Source organism: Etheostoma cragini, chromosome 14 (assembly GCF_013103735.1).
Source record: "Etheostoma cragini isolate CJK2018 chromosome 14, CSU_Ecrag_1.0, whole genome shotgun sequence".
NCBI lineage: Eukaryota > Metazoa > Chordata > Actinopteri > Perciformes > Percidae > Etheostoma > Etheostoma cragini.
The window spans coordinates 20,622,225-20,645,118 of NC_048420.1; the positions used below are offsets into that span (position 1 = coordinate 20,622,225).

Consider the following 22,894-nt stretch of genomic DNA (forward strand, 5'->3'; position numbering starts at 1 on the left):
GTTGGCGGTCCTGCTGTTCAGAAAGTGCTCCTCGTAGGTGTGTGAAATAGTGACAGTAAACAACAAGTACTTCATGTTACAGAACCGTTTCATCCAACTAGTTTACTGGAAGTGTTGATTTTCTAATGAACAAAACAACAATGCCAATGAAACAGCCACACTGACGTTTTATATTTTAATAATAGAATAGAATGCCTTTATTTTCATTATACACAAGTGCAATAGCTGTCCAACCAGATTGAAGCAACCCCTTTCCAGTGTCAACAAGAAGGAATATATCATGGACTAAATTATAAAATATAATTAGTGCAAAAGAAAAGGGGGGGGGGGGGGGGGGACAAGGTCCACAGTTCCTGAGACAACTATATACATATATAAAATAGTTTAAAAAAATATGGTTTGCATACGCATTACAAAAGTAATGTTACACAGTTATGAAATTGCACAGGTATTGCTGTATCAAATGTAATTAATATGAATTATAAACTAAACTAGCAGTGGGTAAAAATCTTTCCATCAGTATTCAATCCTCTCTGGTAACATATTTATCTGTTCCAACTAGCAATGGTTTTAGCTTGTGTGTTTGGATGCATCTTTACAGCAGGGTCAGGGTTTACCTTGTTACCCCAGTGACTGCTAGCTGATGGTCTCTAATTAGTTCCCTCCCCCCAAACAAACACACACACACACGCACACACGACCACACGGCCACACACACACACACACACACACACACACACACACACACAAATTAGCTCCTGTGTTGAGAAGGGGACCACCTGGCCCCCGGCTCTCAGATTATCAGCGTTTTAGTCAGTATCACTACAAACAGTCTAAGCCGAGCCGTCTGTTGGACCGTGGCTCTCTGTGGATCTGTCTGTTCGTATTAAAACAAAGTCAGCAGTCACTTTAGACCACAGGCTTTTATCTGATGATCTTATCCAAAGTGATAAAATGCTCTTGAACACTGAGTGCAACAACAGGATAATTAGTTCAGTCGGATTTGTAAATAGAAAGAGATTACTATTTTTTGTTCTGTTCTGTGTGACTGCACTGAGTGATGTTAAAACAATATATTTGTTTGCTTTATGCTGGTGAATTGGTTTGTTTAGGCATGTTTAGTTTTCTGTGCTTGGTTTTTACATTACATGCAGGTGCGGAGGTGGAAAGTGAAAGTTCAGAGGCAGAGCAGCCTGATGATTTTCCTGGGAATCAACTAAGACACATAAACAACAGTGAGGTTCTTTGGAAAGACATATAAATATATAATAATAAATAATGGGTTTGGCAGAATGGAGAGAACGTAATGGTTTTGTTATGTGATTGGAAAAAGGGTGCAGTGTGTCACTGACAGTGGTGGACTAACATTATCAAATATTGCACTTAAGTTCAACTCTGACATACTTGCACATTATTTTAGCATTGTATGCTACTTTGCACTTCTACTTCACTAAATAAAGATTGTCCTTTTGGCAGCTAGAGTTCCAAGTTACTGTTTACATTTAGATTTTACGTAAAAAACATGTATCGTAATGTGAAGTAAATGGACTGCATTTATATAGCGCTTCTACATAGTACAGGAACAGTTCACACACAGTCATGCACTAAGGCCGAGAATGCCGTACAAGGTGCTCATCAGATAAACATTCCCACTCATTCCCAATCCGATGACGCAGCATCGGGAGCAGTTCTGGGTTCAGCGTCTTGCCCAAGGGCACTCCAACATAGGACTGCAGAGTTAGGCATTGAACCAGGGATCGTAGGCGACTTTCCTGCCACCTGAGCTGCAGTCGCCCCATGATGCATTGTTATGTATTATAGAGGCTGTACTTGACATTGAGAACATTAATATATAGCAGCAACAAATATTTGCTTTGTAACGTTATAGTGGAGTAATGCAGTTAAAACACTTATAAAACTGAATGAGACTAACTTCAGTCTGATATGAATGTTTACAGTTCTTGTAGTAAATGATAACAGAGATAAGCAGATGTTTTTGTCAATTTTATTGAAATAGTTGTTATATGTTTCAAGGCAGTTAATGTTACAAATTCTTAATCACTTTTTTTGGAGTGAAATGAAATGGTGCATGGAACAAAAACCTGTTTTCTGCAGTTAGTTCACTCAGTGGGACATTTTACTGTATTACATAAAAAATAATACTATATCTATATATAATTTATATTTATACATTTATATATGTTATATTTATACATCTCTCTCTCTCTCTCTCTCTTTCTCTCATATGTATATATATTCATGAATAAAACTGAATCAGCAGAACTTCAGTCTGAGATGAATGTTTACAGTTCTTATAGTAAATGATAACAGAGATAAGCAGATTTTTTTGTCAGTTTTATTGAATTAGTTGTTATATGTTTCAAGGCAGTTAATGAAGGAGAACCGGAGCACCCGGATGAAACTGTAAGAGCTTAAGTCCTGCCTCATGTCCAGGTAACCTCCTGATCCACTGGCCCCTGTCCCTCCATCACGAAGGGCGGAGGCCTGTGGACGAGGTGGAGGTCTGGATATAAGCTCTTTATGACATTAAGTTTTTAGGAAAATGTTAATGATAATTAAATGTGGGAGAAACACTCGGAGCGCCCGAAGAAAACCCTAACATAGTAGACAGACATTCGACGTACATTAAACACCAACCCTATTTCTGGAACTGCAGAAATTGGAGATTGCCTTACACATGGATGCGAAGAACCCTGTTTTCTGCGATTTCATCAGGTGATGTTTGAAACAGCAGGCAATAGAGTCTTCCAGTTCTTGTTCTCCTAAAGTCACGGAGACCAGTATTTCTTCTGCACAGCCCCACTTCTTACACACATCTTGGAAAATGTCCTTGTCGAGGTTTCTGAATGTTTTTGTGGTGGTATTGAAGTCAACACCCTCAACTTGGGCCCATGTTTTTGTCAGCAGGCGGTCAAGGAAGTCCTGAGTATTTTTAAATTTGTAGTCCACTTTTGCTTTCTTCAATGTGCGTGAAAGCAGCTTCTGCAAGATCACCTTGATGGACATTCTGTTTCTTGACGTCTTTGCCGTTGCATCCTCACACGCCTCTGCTGACTGGGTTGGTGTGATGTGTCTTGGTGCCAGTGATCGATTTTCCAATTGGCCTAGAGCTTCTAGAGCTTCTTGACTGTGGTCGCCGACCTTTGTGTTCAGCCACCACCTCAGAATTCCCAGGAAACTCCACATTTTGCTCTGTATGTCAGCATACAGGTCAGGATGTGTCCTGTGAGATTCCTCATCTCTAATGGCATCTGGGATAATATTGGGCGCCATCCCAGGTGAGATGTGTCTGGAGAGGAGATCACATAGGGCCTTTGTGAACACCAAGTCTTTGCCACTAGAAATCTTTTTTAGGTCCCGGAATACAGCGACGTTGTTTCTACAGTGTGCTTTTCCACCATGCGGTGGCTGAAGCAGAGAGTCAATATCATCTAGGATTGATGACACTGACTGCCCGCTTTCAACTTTGGAGCCCTGGTGGAATTTGGCCTTCAGTTGCTCCAACATGCGATGAATCCAAGTTTTGACAAAGCACTTTGCAAAAAAGGTTTTGATCATGTTTCCTATTTTTTTCATGCAAAGTTTGTGCTTCGGCTTTTGTTCTGCAGCATCTCTTTTGTCCAAACTCTCGACAATTGACTGAGCAATGTCTTTTGCAACAATCAAAATCTCCAGAGAGCTTTCTGATTTTAGTTGCTCATACTCTGTCTCTGGCAAGTCATCCAGTAGAGGTTCAGTGATCTTACTCATCTCCTCCCTAATTATATATTCCACGGCTTGAGCTATTGTCATCTCAGAGCTGTCCTCTGATGAGACCTCCGGGGTTTCTGGTTCCAAAGCTGTGGTTGCAAACGGTAACAGAGAGCAACGGACATCAGTGGCTTCCTTCTTATCATCTTCCACAATTAGTTGTTCTTCAGAGGCGGTCGGACTTTGTCTCTGACTACGTGGGCGAGATGAGCAGACGATTTTCATCCTGACTGTGAAGGACTTCAACATTTTGCAGGCATGACAAACCATAGCATTTAGTCTTTTGGAGGTAGTGACACGCAATGTGAGCAACTCTGCAGTGTCCTCAACAGGGGAAGACTTGCAAATATCTGCAACTTCTTTCGCAAGTAAGTTGGTCAATGATATCGAGCTGACACAGGGGACCTGGTCCTCAACGTTCAAAACCTTGCTAAAACTCTGAGAGAGTTTGTCGCCCATACTGGACCGAACATTCTCCTCAGAAAAGGCAACATTTTGGCTCCTAGCCTTTAACAAGGCTTGTGACAGTGTTTTTATTATGTCCAAAAGTAGTTCTGCCAATAAAACGTTAGTGGCATGATCAGGGGTGCCTAAATTCATCAACCCCCACTGTTCCTTTGTCATCCTTTTAGAAAAGGATTCAATCGCTGGCAGGATGACATTGATTTCAATCTCCGGCATGTCTTCACTCTCAGGAGTTACCGGTTTAGGCTCGACGACTATTGCTGTATCATTATTTTCAATCTCCGGCATGTCTTCAGCCTCAGGTGTTACCGGTTTAGGCTCAACAACTTTTGCTGCATCATTATTTTCAATCTCCGGCATGTCTTCAGTGTCAGGGGTTACCACTCTAGGCTTGACGCATATTACTGAATCCATATTTTTAAATGTCATGTATTCAGTCGCAGGGGCAGTAACCTTTCTAGGCTTGACGCTTATTACCCTGCAATTATTTCCAGCTTCCATTGTCTACTTCAATGGTCGATTATTTTGTTGGTCGATTATTTTGATGGGCGATTATTTTGATGGTCGATTATTTTCGTTGAGATCTTAAACTGGTCCGTTAATTTAACAAGCTTATGTGCTGCTCACGTCAAACTCACGTCTTGGTTCCAAGGGAAATTTAGCAAGAAGGAACTGTCAGTCGAATCACCTCTATTTATTGTCTCTGCTGACATCATAAGATCAAGGGATCAAAGACATCAAAAGGAATTGTAGAGTGTCACTAACTGTTCCATAAGCCCTGCCCACCAAACAACAACTGCTGCTAAGCAACTGTTGCTAGGCATTGGCAGAACCCTTTGGAGGGTTTCAGTAACATTTTTTCCTAGATTATAAAATTTAAGAAAATGGTTAAAAATGTCCATTCCCCTCGCTCAGAGTTCAAGTAACATCTTCTTTTATTGGACCAACATTCCGAAGAAATATTCAATTTACAATAAAGTTTTCTCTCCAATGTATACACACAAAAAATGAAACTACGCACAAATTTCTAAATGTTAATCTCACTTATCAACAACAAGATTCCAGACTGATAAACAATAAGCACAGTTTGGCACACTTTATTCACCTGGAAAACAACGTTGTTTCTAATCAGAATCATAATACTTCATTGATCTGCTCGGAGAAATTGTAAAGTTGCAGTTGTTCACAGTCAAGTAAAACCTAACATAGTTAAATTGCAAGAAATACAATTTAAGTAAAGTTGAAATAAGATTAGGTTGCTATACAATTTATTAATTTTACTTATCAATGCAATTCCTTTTGAGTTCTGCCAAAATAGGTAACATTGATGTATTTTTAGAACTCAAACAATTTTGTAGTATCAACATTTTAAGTATACATTTGTAAGTTTTGCCCAACTGTAGCTCATTGGATAGACAGATGTGACTTCTATCCAACATGCTGCAACAATAATTGAGTCAATCTTATATTTCTATGATATATACATGATATTGTATTAAAATATGTCAATAGTATTCATACTGTGTGTGTATTTCTACTCAATTCCATACAATTGAAAATGTAACATGACCTCATAATAACACCATACAAACAGTATTCTGATCCTTGTGGTTTAAATTCCTCACACCAGTGTTCATGTATAAGAGATATTCATATAAGCTCTGTATGTGTGTCGTTTTGGTGGAAATAACCAATTTTGAGAATTAAGAACATGGTTTTGGGTGCAATGTTTTGTTCTGCAAGATATTTGTGGAGTTTGGTGTTTATACATAGTTTTCAAAATTAAGCTATAGTTTGAGTCAATTCATCAACTAACCTTTATACATGTATGTTATGTAGTTTATATCTCCTGCAGAGTAAAAAAGTAAAAAAAAGAAATATTAAAAGATAACATGTCATGAACCAAGGTGCTGGTCCAAAGAAATATTTAATGCTTCAGAGGGACACTTTATAGGGTATCATCCTCTTGGGACTATGGAAGTTATATCAAACCTCATTGGATTCGGCCAGTATTTGTGTCCTCTGCATTGAAGAGTAGAACCAAAAAGTGGACTAAAATTGGTATTGAAGCACAATTGTAAATGTAGCCTACTCAAAGATTCCACCGCTGGAAATATCCGACCCTGTTTCTGTCCTGAGAACACAAAGCGCTGCTGTGTTTTTTCCAACCTTGATTTTAGTTATTTGCACAGTTGGCAAGAATAAAATCCAGAATCCTTCTTTGTCCGGAGAACCATTTTAAGAACGTGTGCTATAACACAAGATTACCAGTCCATGATGGGAATGAACCTCACAGGCATCAGTTGACTGACAGTAGCTGAAGGTTTAGGAAACAGTTTAATCTTGATCTTTGTTAGATAGCTTTAATCCAGCAAGATTTATCTGCAAGCTGTAACACACACACACACACACACACACTCACACTCCCACACACTCACACTCACACTCACACTCATACAGAGCCACGGACACGTTCATGAACATCAGTTTATTTCCACTGAACGTTTTGTTTTTGGTCAGACTGAATGTGTCCCTGAAGCTTTGGTTGATAAAAGATTATAACAGCCATGAAGGGCTGCGTCTGGAGGGCAGGGCTGTGTGTGTGCGTGCATACGTATGGCACGTGTGTGTGTGTGTCTGTGTGTGTGTGTGTCTGTGTGTCTGTGTGTGTGTTTGTGCTGAATTGAGCAGCAGTGGAGTAGGAGGACAAATGTGGATAAAATGCATGTGTGAGCATGTTGATAGCAAATCAAGTCCAGATCTCCAGATTGTAAAGTTCTCAGGCTGTTCAGATCAGATCTGCCAAACAGCGTGATGATCCCAACGCGAACACGCACACGCGCACGCACGCACACACACACATTCTCTCTCTCCCATTTGTCCTAAGCTAAATTATTAAATCATCAGTGCACATTCTGTACCATGTGACCATGTCTTCAGAGAACCAACCACATCTTTAGACTCTGGTTATTTAACTATATGATTCCCGCTAGTAATGATCTATGTAGTTTAGTTCATTTAGTTTTATTCATATCACCCGTTCAGATCCTCCAACCATTCCATTGGGGATAACTTTTCTAGGATGTCTAGATGTATGATTACTGTCTGCTGACTTCAACCAAATGCACAACTTATCCATTGGATGTCTATAAGCCAATCACAGTGTTCCACATCATCTAAAGTAGTAGTAGAGCAACACCCCCTATGATGATTCAATTGTCACCAGAAGGAAAATGTTTGCTGTAGTCTGACTGTTCAGATTTGATTTTCTCATGATACAATCAGCTCATGATGCATCCCATTTATTATGTACAATACCCTTGTTTTTTATTATCAATAATTGTATTAAAATAATACACAATATATTTTGTATTATTGTATTTGCACTTTATTAATCCTAAAGGAAATTTTAGTCTATGTGCATTTAGTGTAGAAATCCACCATTGCAGTATTTTTCTGTGTATTTTTGGAACATAATTATGTTATCAACGGACTAACATATGCATGTTTGTAATTGTCAATGTATTTTTGCAAAGACATATTGAGGATTACAGTCCATCATTTTAATGTTATTAACTATGTCTTTGCTTTTCCTGCTATTAGACCAAAATGTTTAACAAAGTTTTTAAATACAGAATGTTCAAGTATTCATATAACTGAATGTACTGTGTTTACGTACACTTCAGACTTCTTGGAGACACATAAATCAAACTGGAACAATACATCAGAATTGAGTCTTCACTTCTGAAATAGGCTGAAACATGTCTTGTTTGATGTATCTTTGGAGAAGCAAACCTGTATAAGTACTCAAGCGTCTCGCCTCCACTTTCCCTAAAAGCAAGCTAAAGTTGTGGAGGTGCCTGTATGTGTGTGTGTGTTGTCATGGGAAGCGTTTCTTAGAGACAAAGAGGTTTTCCATCTGGGTGTTTAGGCAACAAGTTGTTATCACCAAACAACATCACACAATCTACACCCGATTAAGGTTTCACCCCTTTTATTCCAGGAGCATTGATCACAGTGCCAAATAGGAGTCCTATGTTAAAGATAGGTGAAGGTCATACATACACACACACACACACACACACACACACACACACACACACACACACACACACACACACACACACACACACACACACATTGTTTATAGAGAATGGTCATAATTTTTTGTTGAAAATAAAAAACACCAAACAGAAATACAGTTTTACATTACAGTGAACAGGTAAAAAAGCAAAGACACGTATGTCCAGGTAAGATGTCTGACGTTACATACACAGTTGTGAAAATGTGAAAAACACTTCCTTTACTATAGTAAAACTGCGCACTTATTGTTTTTCACAAAGTAATGGGATGTTAGCAATGGGAATACCAAAGTCATTAGTATTTATAGATAAGCTTCGTGGCAAGAGATCCAATTTGTTTACATTTTTGTCCAACTGCTTACACACAAAATCTTCATGTCACATGATTTTTGAAAACTCTCACTCAAAGTGCAAAACAACAGACCGAATCTCCAAAACCATAAGCTATTTCTCAGTGTTTCACTCGCTTATCAATTGCATAAAACACTTTTTTCAACACACACAATTCTCTACCTAAGACACAAAAAATCTACCAGGAAGTGACTAGCTTTCCTTTTCTAAACACAACCAATCAAAATGCTACACTTATTTACCAAGGCACACACACACTCCTCACAACACATTATGCTAAACTGAACACTAACCAATCACTGCTTTATTATTTATTGTACTATGGGTGACCGAGCTTTTTGTTCAGCTGCACCACGGCTCTGGAACCAGCTCCCGAGGGACCTGAGAGCAGTACAGAACCTTGACACTTTCAAAGCTGAACTGAAGACTTTTTTATTCAGAAAGGCATTTTTGTGCTGATTGTTTTTATTATTATTACTCTCCTGTGTAGCACTTAGAGATTCCTTGGAATGAAAAGTGCGTTATAAATAAAATATATTATTATTATTATTATTATTTGCCTATACATACAGTAGGTCAAAGGTCAGATTACCCGTCTGGAACAATGGATGCCAACAATAGAGCGAGAGCAATGGGAGGAGGAGGGAGGGACGGGGCGACAACCAGGAGGAGGAGGAGGGAAGAAGATAAAGGAGAGCCATCTCTGATGAGATCAGGGCCACTCCTCTGTATTCATCACATGATCAAACACGGATTGACCATGAGAGAAGCCCATCTTGAGAAGCTTACGTAACAGTGCTTACTTCAAACCTTCAGAGATGAGAACAGGCATGCTACTATTTAATGACTAAAACTTGTGGACTATTTTGTACCTTACGTTTGTAACATTTCCAGTATTTACGTACATTACTACATACAAAATATAAATATAAATATCTATTTACTGTAGGTTAGCAAACTGAGGATTTTCACTCATTGTTATTTACTTCAAAAAAAAGGAAAGAGAATAATGTAACTCTGTTGTTATAGAAAAGAGTGATTAGTGTAAAGTCACTTAAACTGTACAAACTGGGAAGATGAAAAGTTAGTATTTTCTGTATTGGTGTTTGATGATATAGTGTTTTTACTCTCAGTGTGTTCTGAGTGACAGTGTGTGTGGATGTGTTTTTACATTACATCGCTGTGTGTAAAAATGAACTTACAGTTTAACCATTTATTCTGTCTCACAATGGAAATCCTCCCTGTTTATTGATTTAGGATTTCCCCTCAGAAATATTTTTCCTTCCTCTTCCTGGGGATGTCAAACATGACATACTTTTTACTAAGTGTCTAAGAGTTGAGTTTCTAAAAACATCAAATAATGCTTAAATATAAGTTAAAGCTAATTGAAATGACTACAATAAAAAAAAAAAAAACAGTATGCCCAACCCTCGTTATTATTTCTGAAAAGATTTTAGGATAAGTATCTAAATAAATTGAGTAATCAGTAATCAGTTTTGCTTTTGTTATGAAAACCAGAACATATCTGGACTGCTGTGGGAGTCTATCTGTGCTTCTTAAGTCTTTTTAATTCAGTTTCCTATTGATTTGTTCTAACGTAATTGACATTTTTCTGTTTATGCTGCTGAAAAACCTTCCCAGAAATGTCTCTTTTCAGCTCAATGTTGCATATGGACACATTTTCTCATCAGTTTTAAGTAGTTTTTTTAAACCTAAGAACCATTTAACCCTTCGGCACAATTTAAAACTCAGAAGTCACAATGTTTTCACACTACACAATAAATATATATACATGTATAACCTAAATATAAAATGCCACTTAATAATACATAAGAGCTGTTAGGTGTCTTTTACACACACTCCTTAACACTAACGCAACCTGTAATTGTAGTGAGGACACAGGATGTATTATGTACTGTGTGTGTGTGTGTGTGTGTGTGTGTGTGTGTTTGTATTTGGCTGATGATTTTCAGTTCCTTACTGGTTTGAACGTGTAATTTTATGAGTGTGTATGTGTGTATTTTTATGTCTATTTTTAGGATTTAGAAGTGTGTGTCTATCTTTGTATTAAAAGAATACATGTATTTGTGTATGCTCAACGGTGTGTGTGTGTGTGTGTGTGTGTGTGTGTGAACACGTATACATAAGTGCCAGTGTCACAGAGTAGGTCACCATGACAACGGCACTAGCATCCCAGTGTGAAGTGGAGGAAGAGCTTGCAGTGCTCAGCGTGACAGAGAGAGAGAGAGAGAGAGAGAGAGAGAGAGAGAGAGAGAGAGAGAGAGAGAGAGAGAGAGAGGTTTCACATGAATGCCTCCTTGGTCTGACTGGTTGATGATGTCACGTATTACGTTACTGTTTAAATGTGTCTCCTGATTACATTTAACCTTTTAATAATGGGTATTTAAGCACATAGTGTAGCATTTTCTTGCATTTGTGAGTCGTTGCATTCAAACGTAAATAGCACAGATTAATGATCATTAGTTATTAATGATCAAATTTAAACCCAGGAAGAGAAAAGCCGAAAGGTAGAGTGAGCGAGAGAGAGAAAGCAAAGGGGGAGGGAAGAAGGGAGGTGTGTCATACTGAGCATGCTCTTTGTGCTAACTTCCTGCTCTCTTCTTCCTGACAGAAAAGACCGTTCAGAGAGACCGGCGTCCAAAAAGAATGAGAGGAAGACGAGTGGAGGAGCGGCTCTGAATACAGCTGAGGAGAGTTAAATCCAAACTGAGGATTTATCACAACATTCAAACTGAACTCTGTCCTGTGGATCTTTCAGTTTTTCTTTTTTTTGTCATTCTTTGGAACAGACATCAATCTTTAAGTTTGACAAGGAGACTCACAGTAATGTTTCACCTCAACGTCTGCCAGGGAGATGAAAGACTTGCTCGTTTATCTTCTTTGTAAACCTTTTGACCGCCGAGTTTAAGAGAAACTCTAAAAGCCAAAGGGGATTTCTTTTTCACTTTGAACTTGCGTAGTCTCTTTCATTTTCTGTAGTTACGTCACCGTTATCTCACTCTTGTCTTTTCCTGATAACATTTTGTTGTCATAAAAGGAAAAAGGGAGGTTACAGACTCGAGTGTCTTTCACAGAAGCCCGGATAGCATTTGCATTCCAGTTTGGCATTCACAACGGGACAATCCTCCCTTGTGTGTGATTGAGTGTGTTTTTCTTTTTTAACTAGTGTCCCTCTGCGGTATATTCACGTGTCTCAGGGGACAATAACTGACCCTGTGTGTGTCTTCTGGGGAAATGGGTTCAGAAAAAGACTCAGAGTCGCCTCACTCCTCGGTGAGTGGTGTCCCCAACCCTAAGTGCCGTGCAGCAGGCAAGCGCCAGGGCCGCATCTCCTTTCACAGCCTCTTCCACAGCAAACGGGGAGCCAGGGGCCCCAAAGGAGCAGCAGCCCCCCCTTTATCCCACCATCACCAACATCACCACACACAACAACAGCTTCTCTCTTCAGCCTTGAGCTCAGCACCCGCTGCAGCTTCTGCTACGCCCACAACAACCACCACAGACACCACTACCCTCCAGGACGCTGCCTCCAGCACGCCCTCAAAGCCGCTCTCCTCCAGCCAGCCGTCCTTGGCCGGAGCCCCTTCTTCAGGGGAGGCCACCCTCCTGGAATGCCCTCTGTGCCTGGTGCGCCAGCCCGCCGAACAGCTCCCCGAGCTGCTGGGGTGCAGCCACCGCTCCTGCCTCTGCTGCCTGCGGCAATACCTCCGCATTGAAATCACAGAGAGTAGAGTCCAGCTCAGCTGCCCCGAGTGTGCCGAAAGACTGGCCCCGCGACAGGTGGCAGACATCTTGGATGACGCACTCCTGCTGGAAAAGTATGAGGAGTTCCTGCTACGGAGGTGCCTCGCCTCTGATCCAGACTGCCGATGGTGCCCTGCGCCGGACTGCGGGTAAGACACTGTCCTTGATGTCCTCACTGCTGTCCTCTTTGCAACTGATATCTTTGCAAAAAATTGTTCTGTACTGTTTAAAGTTCTTACAAAATTGTGAAAAAGGCCTGTCATAAGTTCAGAGAGCCCAAGCTGACATCTTCCAATGTTTGTTTTTTTGACAGTCCAACAACATGAAAACCAACGTTTGAGTTATGATCATTTAAAAAAAGATGGTAAAGCACAACATCTTAACACTAGAGGCTGGATGTTTGAAATGTACACTTAGACAAATAATAGATTACCTAAATGGTTGAAAGTTGATTATTTGACATTTGACTAATAGAATAATGAACTTATTGTTTCAGCATTAGTCCAGCAGACTCTAGTACAATGTACAACAAAAGTACAAAGAGGACATTCTGGCCAGTCTTTTCTTTGTAAAAAAGAAAAAGGAAAAAAAGAGACAATTTAAGTTACACGACCTAAGTTACAGTTGTTATAGAAGTTTGGGGAAGAATTTAAGGTGTTGGTCTGGGCTCATGCCAGTTTCAGCTTTGTTGGTTTCCATCTTCTTGTTTCTGGGATATTATCAAGTCTTCAGATCAGAGATTGAGAGATTACTTTCTCAAAGTAAAAACAACGTCACAGCTTTAACATTCTGGTGTTGACTGAAGACGTCATCGGCTGCGAGCTCACATTAGAGTTTGGTAGCACTGCTAACGAGTGGCCAATAGCTTTAATATCCTTGTCTCTACGCGTCTCTTAAACATTTTTTCTCCCGCTCTCTTCTGACCTCTACCTCTGATGCAGTAAATCACTCAGTTTCTGTTACTTCTTCATTCTTTCTGCTGAAATTCCCTGGATTTCACATTTACAGTATTGCTTCAGACTCCAGATGCATGACTGTATTTCTCTGTTTGGCCTAAAGACAACAGAAAAGAAAGAGAAAGACGGGCTGAGGAAGTTGAATTTGAAACTGTAACTAGGTGAGAGGACTGTTCAGCTCGGGCCTTGTGGTTGGAGGAGGGGGAGGCCAGATGGCTTTAGAGGTAGAGAAGCTCTCGGTAGGTTTATGGAACAAATTAGAGGCGTTTGTTACATCATAGAAAGCAAGAGTGATTTGTTGTGTTTGTGTTTCTATAGGTGTGTGTGTGTGTGTGTGTGTGTGTGTGTGTGTGTGTGTGAAGGAGGAACATATATATTCAGTGGGATGTTTCTACTGAGGTTTTGTACAGTAATACTGGAATTTTCACAGGGGAAGGCCAAAGCATCTGTGTGGCAGTTTAACTTGCCTTTTTGTGTGCGCATTGTTTGTGTCGGTGTCTCCATTACTGAATGTCAAACCCCCACGTAAAGGCTGAAGATCTTCTTTTACTTTTAATGTTTTTTTTGTTTTTTTCTATAATTGCATACATTCAGGATCATGCAACATGTCTGTAAGGCTGTGAAAAAGTTTTCTTGTAGTAGTGCCCCCATTGAGGCATGAATGTACAAATGTCATGACAACCTTTTAGATTATGAGTAATTTTTCAGGGTTTTCCCTGCTATTAAAAGGCTTTGTGTAACATTTCCACGGGTACAGAATACTTCTACATTTAGTAAATTAACATATTAATGTCAGTTAATTGGTCAGGTTTGATAACATTAGCATGAATTTCTAATCAGCAGTGTTTGATAGGCATCAGACTGAAATATATTCTGTAAGCGTGTAGAGATTTGAAGACTGTGTTCTAGCATTGAAAAATGAACTAGAGTTTGGTCCACCTGGGCTGCTGCTGTGCAGACCGTAGTTAGAGTTTTGCACATGCGTCTCCAGTTGTTCCTACTGTCGTTTAGCAATGTTAAAAAACTGTATCAACCGTTCTATTTGAATGCAAAGTGCTTTGATGTGGCATATGGGGGCGAGTTGATGATGAGAGTGATATTACCGATAATGGAAGCAGCTCTTATAACTTCTGTGGAAAAACCACCCTGACAACCAAACATGACGGCCTGCTCTTCCTAGGAATCCAATTCAACACACACGCACACACACACACACACACACACACACTCACTCGATCTGGACACTGTCTGTCTGTCTGTGTGTGTGTGTGTGTGTGCGTGTGTTTGTGTGTTCACCCACTTGTGGAAAAGTTATGTAAATGCGACCTGGTTTTCGTATCTTATCCCTTTCGAAAGTATCCAGTTGACAATGTATATGAGAGTCACTGATAAGTCAAAGATAAACATAGAATCAGTTAAGACCCAACGTCATCAGATGGAAAGAGACACGTCTCCAAATGATTACTAATGTTGCTTCACGTTTGCTGTTTTTTGTAAATAAGCAACTCTTTGCTTGACAACTGATTGTTGTTGAGTGTTGTCAGCTTGTTCTACTGCACCTAAGAGGACAACAAAATGTAATTATGCTGGTTTTAAGTACATTGTTAGTAAATAATAAAAGTAATAATAAATATTAAAAATGAACTAAGATACTTCAAATGCTTTTTTAAGCAACCAAACAATTCCTCTTTTTTTTTTCAGACATGATGAAACATGTTAATGGTACTGAGCTGCACCAGAACGTTCATATAATGAATGTAAAATCTTTTTCTGGGTCTGTACCTCCAAAACAGTACAGTAGGCCCTTTGTCTTTTGGTTTTCAGTGTTGTGAAAAAACTGTAAACCCCTCCCCCCCCAAAATGTATTGTTTTTAGTTCTGGAAAATCTTTAGAGACTCATCTTAACCATCATACCACCTCCAACCCACCTGCTCGTCTCGTCAGCCAATAAGGCTTCAGCCTGCTTGTGATTGTCAGACTTGAGTATCCAGTGAGAACAAAGAGTGCCGTCTCCTCTGGCTGTCAGTTGCTATAGCAACAATCGATGCAGCATAGAAGGAGTGTTGCCAGGGGCAACAGGAGTTGGGACTTAATTAAACAGATCAATACACACAATGGACTCGGTGTACATGTGTGCTTGTTATTGTTCTGGATTTTCTGCCTTTTGCTGCTGATGGACACACAATGTTTTTGGGTGTTTCTGCACAAGTCAGGCTGATGCACATTCACTTCATCCTAGTGTTATATACAGACTTGTTGATGAATTTTAATATCTTTTGTGCTGCTTCTGCGCTGGTTGTTGCGCCACCATTGAGAGAAAATAGCTTTTCTCTCAATGTGACCTCGCTGTGTAAATACACCACAGGATTTTCTCTGTTGCCATCAAGACGCTGTAAAACTAATCGCCACTCTAACTGTTGTATCCCTTCTGCATTTTGACTTTTAAATGCATAACTAGTCTCTAGGGTGGAGGTCTATATGTAGGCTTGTGTGCTGTTTGCATGTGTGTGTTGTCTGTAGCTGCTACTAATTGATTGCTCCTTGTGGGATTAAGACAGTTGTTGAATTGAATTGAATTAAAAAGAATTGAATTGAAGATTAGATAAGATTTACTTTATTATACCAAAGAGGAAATGTTGCTTGGGCAGTGCTACAACAAAGAAACATTAATAAATGACATAAAACCAACAGATTAAATACAAAATAAATTAAACATGCTTTGTGAGATAAAATATATACACACAAAGAAATATAAAAACCATAAACTACTTGCCTAAGTACTGCAAAAGTGCAAATAAACCTGTTTTTTAGTTGTGCTCTGGGCATTAGACACTTAGAATAAAAACGTTGAGAAGTTGAGCTTTACTTGGCAAAAATAAGGTTTTTCACTAGTTATTTTAGAAAAGAGAAATGGTTAATAAGTGTGCTTTCTTGTTCAGTACTCGTTTGACACTGTGGTTTCTGTTTAGGCGAGGGTGACACAGAGTGCTAATGTTCCAGGAAAGAAATGCAAAACTGGCATCTCTGTGTTTTACTTTCCCTTTGTTTTATCAAACTCTATGCAGGTTATTAAGCGTTGAGTCAGTTAAGTGACCATATTTTGATCTTTTGAGGCCTGTTGAAAACACGGTTGGTTTCTTCAGTACAGAAGCAACTTTTTGTAGATGTTTTGCGTTGGAAGTGATGTCTAAATCCTAACAGATGCAGGGTAAAGTAGAATGCCAGTTCTTGTTTCATCTTGTCCCAAGAAAGCAAACTCTTGTCTCCACTGGTATCTGTTAATTAATTCCGTCTTGAGAACAGGCCTGTCATGATGTTTGAAGAGCTGGTAATGAACGACATGTTGGGGCATGCTTGTTGGAGGCGTGCCAAAAACCATTATAACTTTGTCATGTTTTTAACTTCTCCCACGCTCTTCTTCCTTTCATAATAGTATAAATTGAACACTGGCATTTTCTTTGTTTGCCCAGTTAGAAAAAAGGAAAAACTAAAATGTTACATCCCGGCGTGCTTTTGTTATCACTCCTCCAACATGTTTTCTCCCACTTAGCTTGGTGACAATATTTGATGACTGGCCTGCTTTGTGATTTCCTCAGTGATTGATGGCCCTTCCTCAGTCTCTCATCCTCGCTGTACTTTCCTTTTTTATTTTATTTATTGTCATAAAACACAATTTTTGCTGTATCACAATTGGCTTAGAAGTGTGCTGGCTATTTCAATAGATTTTTCAATGACATTTGGTGGAAAGATTTACCACAGGCTCAGGAATAAGTTGTTTGTTCAGGTGATTTCTTAATATTGCCAGATTTGTGAACATTGCTGCTATTTTCTCATGATTTACAGCACTTTTTTGAATAACAAAGAAAATCCATAACAGAGTAATCTGTATTGTCACATTTTGTCTATAACCAGGTCTATCAATGCAATTTAGAAATCAACGCAAATTTCCATTTTCCATTTTAAATGACCATTTTAGTGCTTGTTTCTTAACAAATCCTTTGTGTTGGGTAGCTCACTCACAATAACTCCATCACTGCTGTATTAACTGCTCCTCTTTGTCTCCTCACTCAGTATTGAACCTTGTGAAATCCCAATTGACTGACCTCATCCAATCTCTTTCCCCCTCCTCTCTCAATGTTGTTACTAAGTAATTACTCCATTGATCAAATCTTCTATCTCTCCTAGGCGTCAGAAAGCTTCCAGACTCTGTAATGTGCCCATTAGTGGCCATATTGGAGATCTCCATCTCTTAGAAACTGTGGTTTTCTGCATTTCTCAAGTTACATCTCAGATGCATAATATGTTAACAAACTTGGTAGCTCGTGTTTGAATATTCTAGTCAGTGTCAGCGTCATATGGTTGAAAGACAACGTTAATGTGATACTATGATTACTGGAGCCCGGCCGATAAAGGATTTTTAAGGCTGATACCACTACAAATGTTTAGTTATTTAAAAACACTTTTTGACTTGTCATAGCCGGGACAGCACATGCATTCCTAATGACACTGACGATGGCTCTGTTCTATAAGTGTCCCAGTAAGAGTGACAGTGAGCCAGCATGAAACAAACCAGGATCCTAAAATCACAAATAGCGACATGGAAAAGGGCTATTATTGGATGGATTGCCATGACATTTGGTCTTGCCATTGACTAATTGCAACACTGACTCCTGTCAGTGACTGACTGACTGCAAACCATGCTGCATTTCTTTTGTGCGGATGTTTATACTCTGGTAGAGCAAAGTCACATCCATTTGGATTAACTTTATTCATTTTGGACTCAAACACCAGCGGTGTCGGGCCGGTTTAATTAATGGTGCAAATTTGCATGTCAAGGTTGAGCAGATAAATTTGAAATCTACAGACTTTGAAGCCATTTTAATTTGGTTGCTGTTATAAATGCAGGTGTGAGCGGGCTCTCATGCATTCAACAGGAACTGAACACCATGGCCATCCCTATGGAGGAATTCACAAACTGTTTACAGTAGCTCTGATTTGAGTGAAGACACATCTGACTGGAATATCTTTGGCTTGCTAGACTTTGTTCACCAATAAGTTAATTACTTTCTTAGTTTTTGTGCTGTGCAGGTAGCATAGATCCACGTAGACCCGGTTGTAGATGTGGGTGTCTGGGAGACGGTTGGATGTTGATTCCCAGTGGGATAAGCAGTACTAACAACCCTTTCATATTTCTTTTGATTCAATGCTAATATCAGACATAATGAAGCTGTCATATAATGTAGGATTATTAAGTACTGCCTCATATTAATCAACATAATGTAGTCTTTTTTTCTGACTTCCTAGTTGGACTTTTTCAGTTTCTACTTTATAATACACACCTCTCTTTGTCCGTTTCTTCCTCTTAGGTTTGCCGTCATCGCCTCGGGCTGTGCCAGCTGTCCCAGGTTGGTGTGTCGCAGAGAGGGTTGTGGTGCCGAGTTCTGCTACCACTGCAAACAGGCCTGGCATCCCAACCAGACCTGCGACTCGGCCCGCCAACAAAGGGCGCAATCTCTGCACACCCACAGCAGCCACTCACCCAGCTATACACAGGAGCAGGGACCCGGTGGGTACCTGGAAAAAACAACAACACACACACACACACACACACCTTTAGCCCTCCCTGGATCAAAAGTAACCCCAGTCAGACACTCACAGATTGTGCTTCTGTCTGACTGAGAAAATGTTCTCCCCCTGGCATTTCCGACCGTAAAATATTCTTCACACCTCTGAGAACTTTCTGCCTCGCTGTCTGTCAGTCTTTATCACACATCAGTCTGCCAGAGCGCTGACTCAAACTCGTCTTGTGTCTGTTGTAGCGACTCCCCGGCGTTTACCACCGCGAGCAGCGTTCAACCGAGCGTGAGACACTATTTATATCGCAGTTTCTCCTCTCCCAACTGCAGAACCCTACTTCCTGTCACACAGCCTTTAAAAATCTCACCACAAGTCTTTGTCAGATTTCAGTTCTCATAGCTAATAAAAATGTATCCATCTCACCAGTTCTACCACAGAATTACAGACCCCTATTATACTTCTTTAAGTGTGATATTTGTGTCCATTCTAGCAATTTTGCCAGTGATTAGTTGAAATATGCTTCTAAAAAAAACTCACTTATTACACTTTGATAACTTTGAAACTGAGTGTTTGTTGAGTTTCAGAAAATCTTCAGTGATGTGGTAAGAAACGTTTAATTTCTAGGTCTCTGTAAGTGTATTTTTTGTTAATAGACACCATTTTGAGACTATTCTTTAGTGTAGATATTCAGGAACATATCTTTTACTTTAACCTAGACAAATGTATTTTTAAACTACTGAGGGGACAATTTGATGTTAATTGGCTTAGGGAGCAGGCTAGCTGTTTCCCCGTTTCCAGTTTTTATGCTAAACTAAGGTGTAGCTTCATATTAAAAGCACAAACACGAGTCGTATCAATCTTCTCATCCAACTCTCTGCAAGAGAGTAAACAAGCGTTTCCTTAAAATAATAATCCAAAAAACAATATTAAGGTTTTCCTGTTATTGAATTGTTCTAGTGATGATTAAAAACAGACATCCGTGCTTGTGTGCGCAAACATCCTTACATGTGTGTTTGTGTGCGTCTTTGATTCCATTTTGATTAAAAATCTATTACCTAATTCCCTCCAGCTGTCCTCAGCCAATCTTCTTTTGCTGTCTTCCTTAATTCACCACTTCCAGTCTGCCACTCTGTGCCAAGCATTCAGAAGAACTGACAACAATCCAGAAGACTGAGACTAACTCATGAAAAATGCAGGCCGCTCCCTCTCTGTCTGCCTATCTGTCTGTATGTCTGCTGGTCTGTTAATACCTGCTGATTAGTCACTGCAATAAAACAGACATGAAGAGAAATAGAGAGAGATGGAAACAGAGATATGGATAAGATGATAAGATAAGATGAAAGATGAGGGCAGAAGAAAGGGAGGACAAGAGAGTGTGTCAACAAAATACAGAGTACACATGTACGCATGCACGCACGCGCACACACACAGCCTACATTTGAGCCAGATCTGCCAGAGTCTAAGTTAAAATGCCATAATGACCTTTAAAGAGCGGAGAGTTCCCAGCATCACAGGAAATGGACTTTTATCCCTTTCCTTAAAAATGCTTTAGAGTACAACTGCTGCAACTGTCCAATCCATTATCCAAATCCATCCATTTGATTTTGTTGTTGGGGAGGAAAACTAACTAAATGAGGCCGTCCTAGAGTTCTGTTCTTTTTACATTTAAAATCTGAATCCTATGCATTCAAGGCATGTTTTGTGTTTCTCCTATTTTTTTAATACTTTTCAGATTGAGTTTAACTGGTGTTATAATTTTAACCAGATACAAACGGGTGTTTCAAGAGTTTAGTATTACTTGAGGTTGTCTGAGTTATTTAAATATATACTCCTAGATTTCTTTTTTTAGTCATTGCTGATGTTTTATTACTTCATAATTCACAGCAGAGTTTCAAAACAGCAGTGTTGGGAGGACACGTACTTTAATAAAGTCAGGGACTGTCAACATTTTGCAAAACACACTTATTCTCTTTCTGGCTGAGAGTGAGATGAGAAGGTCGATACCATCTTCATATCAGTTTAATAAATATGACGGTTAGCTTAGCATAGAGTATAGAAATGGAGAAACAGCTAGCCTGGATATCTTCAGTGCTAACAAAATCTACTTTCCAGGTCCTGTAAAGCTCGCTAATTCACACGTTACATCTTTTTTGTTTGTTTAATCTCTACATAAACCAAAGTGTAATAATGCCAAAACGTCACTTATTGAAAACTTTCCCCCGTTTCCAGTCCTTATGCTAAGCTAAGCTAACTGGCTTCTGGTTCCTGCTTTATATTTATCGTATAAACACAAGAGTGGTATCAATCTCCTTATCTAACTCTCAGCAAGAAAAGAAAATAACCACGTTTCCCAGTTTGTCAAAAGGCTCCTACAACAGATTTTTAACAACATGCAAAAAAGGAAACATCTTCCATCCATCTACTAACATTTATCATTCAAACACTTCATGTCTTGATATGAGCAATGTCACTAAGTGCTGAACTTCCTTCTGTCCCCAGCTGATGACATCAAGCCCTGCCCTCGCTGTGGAGCCTACATCATCAAGATGAATGATGGCAGCTGCAATCACATGACCTGCGCCGTCTGCGGCTGCGAGTTCTGCTGGCTTTGCATGAAGGAGATCTCCGACCTGCACTACCTCAGGTACCGAAATCTCCTTTTTCACTTCTTATATGAAGAAGATGCTAAACATACATGCCTCACCAAAAAGTGAGGCATGTATGGCAATGTGGATGGGAATGTGCTTTGTTTTGTTTATTTTGTTTTATTTTACATCTTCTGCACGTAATATGTGTTAATGTATGATATGTATACATACAGAAATTAATAATAATACATTTAATGAGTTTGATAAGATACTGAGGGACCTACTGTAAGAGCAAAATATAAATAAAAAAGAATTTAAAAGGGTAGACGTAATAAGCAAATGCTTCAACCTACACCTCTTTGGTCAGTATTGATTATAAATGAGTTAAGGTGACACTGTGTGAATTAAGGTGACGCTCTTTGTTTTTGTTTTTGTTTTTAACATTTATGTTATGTACTGTATGTGATGTTGTGTATCAATGTCAGGGGTGTCAAACTCAAGGTTTCAGTAAGGGCCACACTCTCTGTCTTCTCACTTACAGCTTGGCCCCAAAAAAGTAACTTAGGCATCAAAGAATAAAGCAAGAAAAATTGTCAAAAAAAGGCCAAACATTTTGGAAACGCGCAAAAAAACTTTGGTAAGGTGGCAAAATTGTTGGGAAAAAGTGCCTAAAATTACGGCCAAAGTGACAAAAACTTCAGAAAAAGCAACAAAAATTAGATCGGCCAAAATTTATTGTGAACCTAAATTGACAATCGGGCCGGATTTGGCCCGTGGGCCATGAGTTTGACACATGTGATTGAAGTAAACTACACTAAACTACATTACATCAGCTCTATGTTAGACTTGTTAAGACCTTTCAGATGCGTAACTGGAAACTCCTTTATTTTTCCCTCCCTCTTTGTTTTCCTCCCTCATTTCCTTTCCTTTTCCTTCCCTCCGTTTTTCTGTATCAGTCCATCTGGCTGCACATTCTGGGGGAAGAAGCCTTGGAGCAGGAAGAAGAAGATTTTGTGGCAGCTGGGTACCCTGATCGGAGCTCCAGTCGGCATCACCCTCATCGCAGGCATCGCTGTTCCCGCCATGGTCATCGGCATCCCGGTTTACGTAGGCCGCAAGGTGAGAAACCTGCAGACAGGAAGAAGCTCCAGCGTCTAGAGCAGTATAACACACCTCCAGTCAGGAGTGCAGTGCTTTGACCCTTTGAGGGATCATGGTGAGGTTTAAGAGCAGAAACAGAAGTTTATCAACATCAGAGAAATACATACTTTTACCAAGATTAAGATCGGCTGCTGTATTGTAATTTTTCTTATTCTAGTTAGTTTTTGTCAGTTTTTTG

At 39.5% G+C, this 22,894-nt stretch overlaps 2 protein-coding genes across 2 annotated transcripts in view; one reads left to right on the forward strand and one right to left on the reverse strand.

Moving 5' to 3' along the window:
• The window catches only part of rnf19b (ring finger protein 19B), a 34,804-nt gene that overhangs the window by 6,361 nt on the left and 5,549 nt on the right, over positions 1-22,894 (forward strand). Inside the window, exons 2-5 of the mRNA XM_034891736.1 lie at positions 11,302-12,583; positions 18,757-18,956; positions 21,467-21,611; positions 22,512-22,674. Coding sequence (XP_034747627.1) covers positions 11,925-12,583; positions 18,757-18,956; positions 21,467-21,611; positions 22,512-22,674 — 1,167 coding nt within the window. The 5' untranslated portion in view covers positions 11,302-11,924. The remainder of the gene's footprint in view (positions 1-11,301; positions 12,584-18,756; positions 18,957-21,466; positions 21,612-22,511; positions 22,675-22,894) is intronic.
• LOC117956605 lies at positions 2,570-5,033 on the reverse strand. Its single transcript, XM_034891737.1, has 2 exons — positions 4,600-5,033; positions 2,570-4,440 (listed from the first exon to the last, which is right to left on the reverse strand). The coding sequence occupies exons 1-2, from the start codon at positions 4,735-4,737 to the stop codon at positions 2,647-2,649; spliced, it is 1,932 nt and encodes a 643-aa protein (XP_034747628.1). The 5' UTR covers positions 4,738-5,033; the 3' UTR covers positions 2,570-2,646.

Bases quoted from the DNA above. Each gene is read 5' to 3' on its own strand.
- LOC117956605 (XM_034891737.1), bottom strand. From the start codon at position 4,737: ATGGAAGCTGGAAATAATTGCAGGGTAATAAGCGTCAAGCCTAGAAAG. The intron at 4,441-4,599 runs GACATGCCGGAG...ATGCCGGAGATT, and splicing joins TGGTAACCCCTGACACTGAA to GAAATCAATGTCATCCTGCC.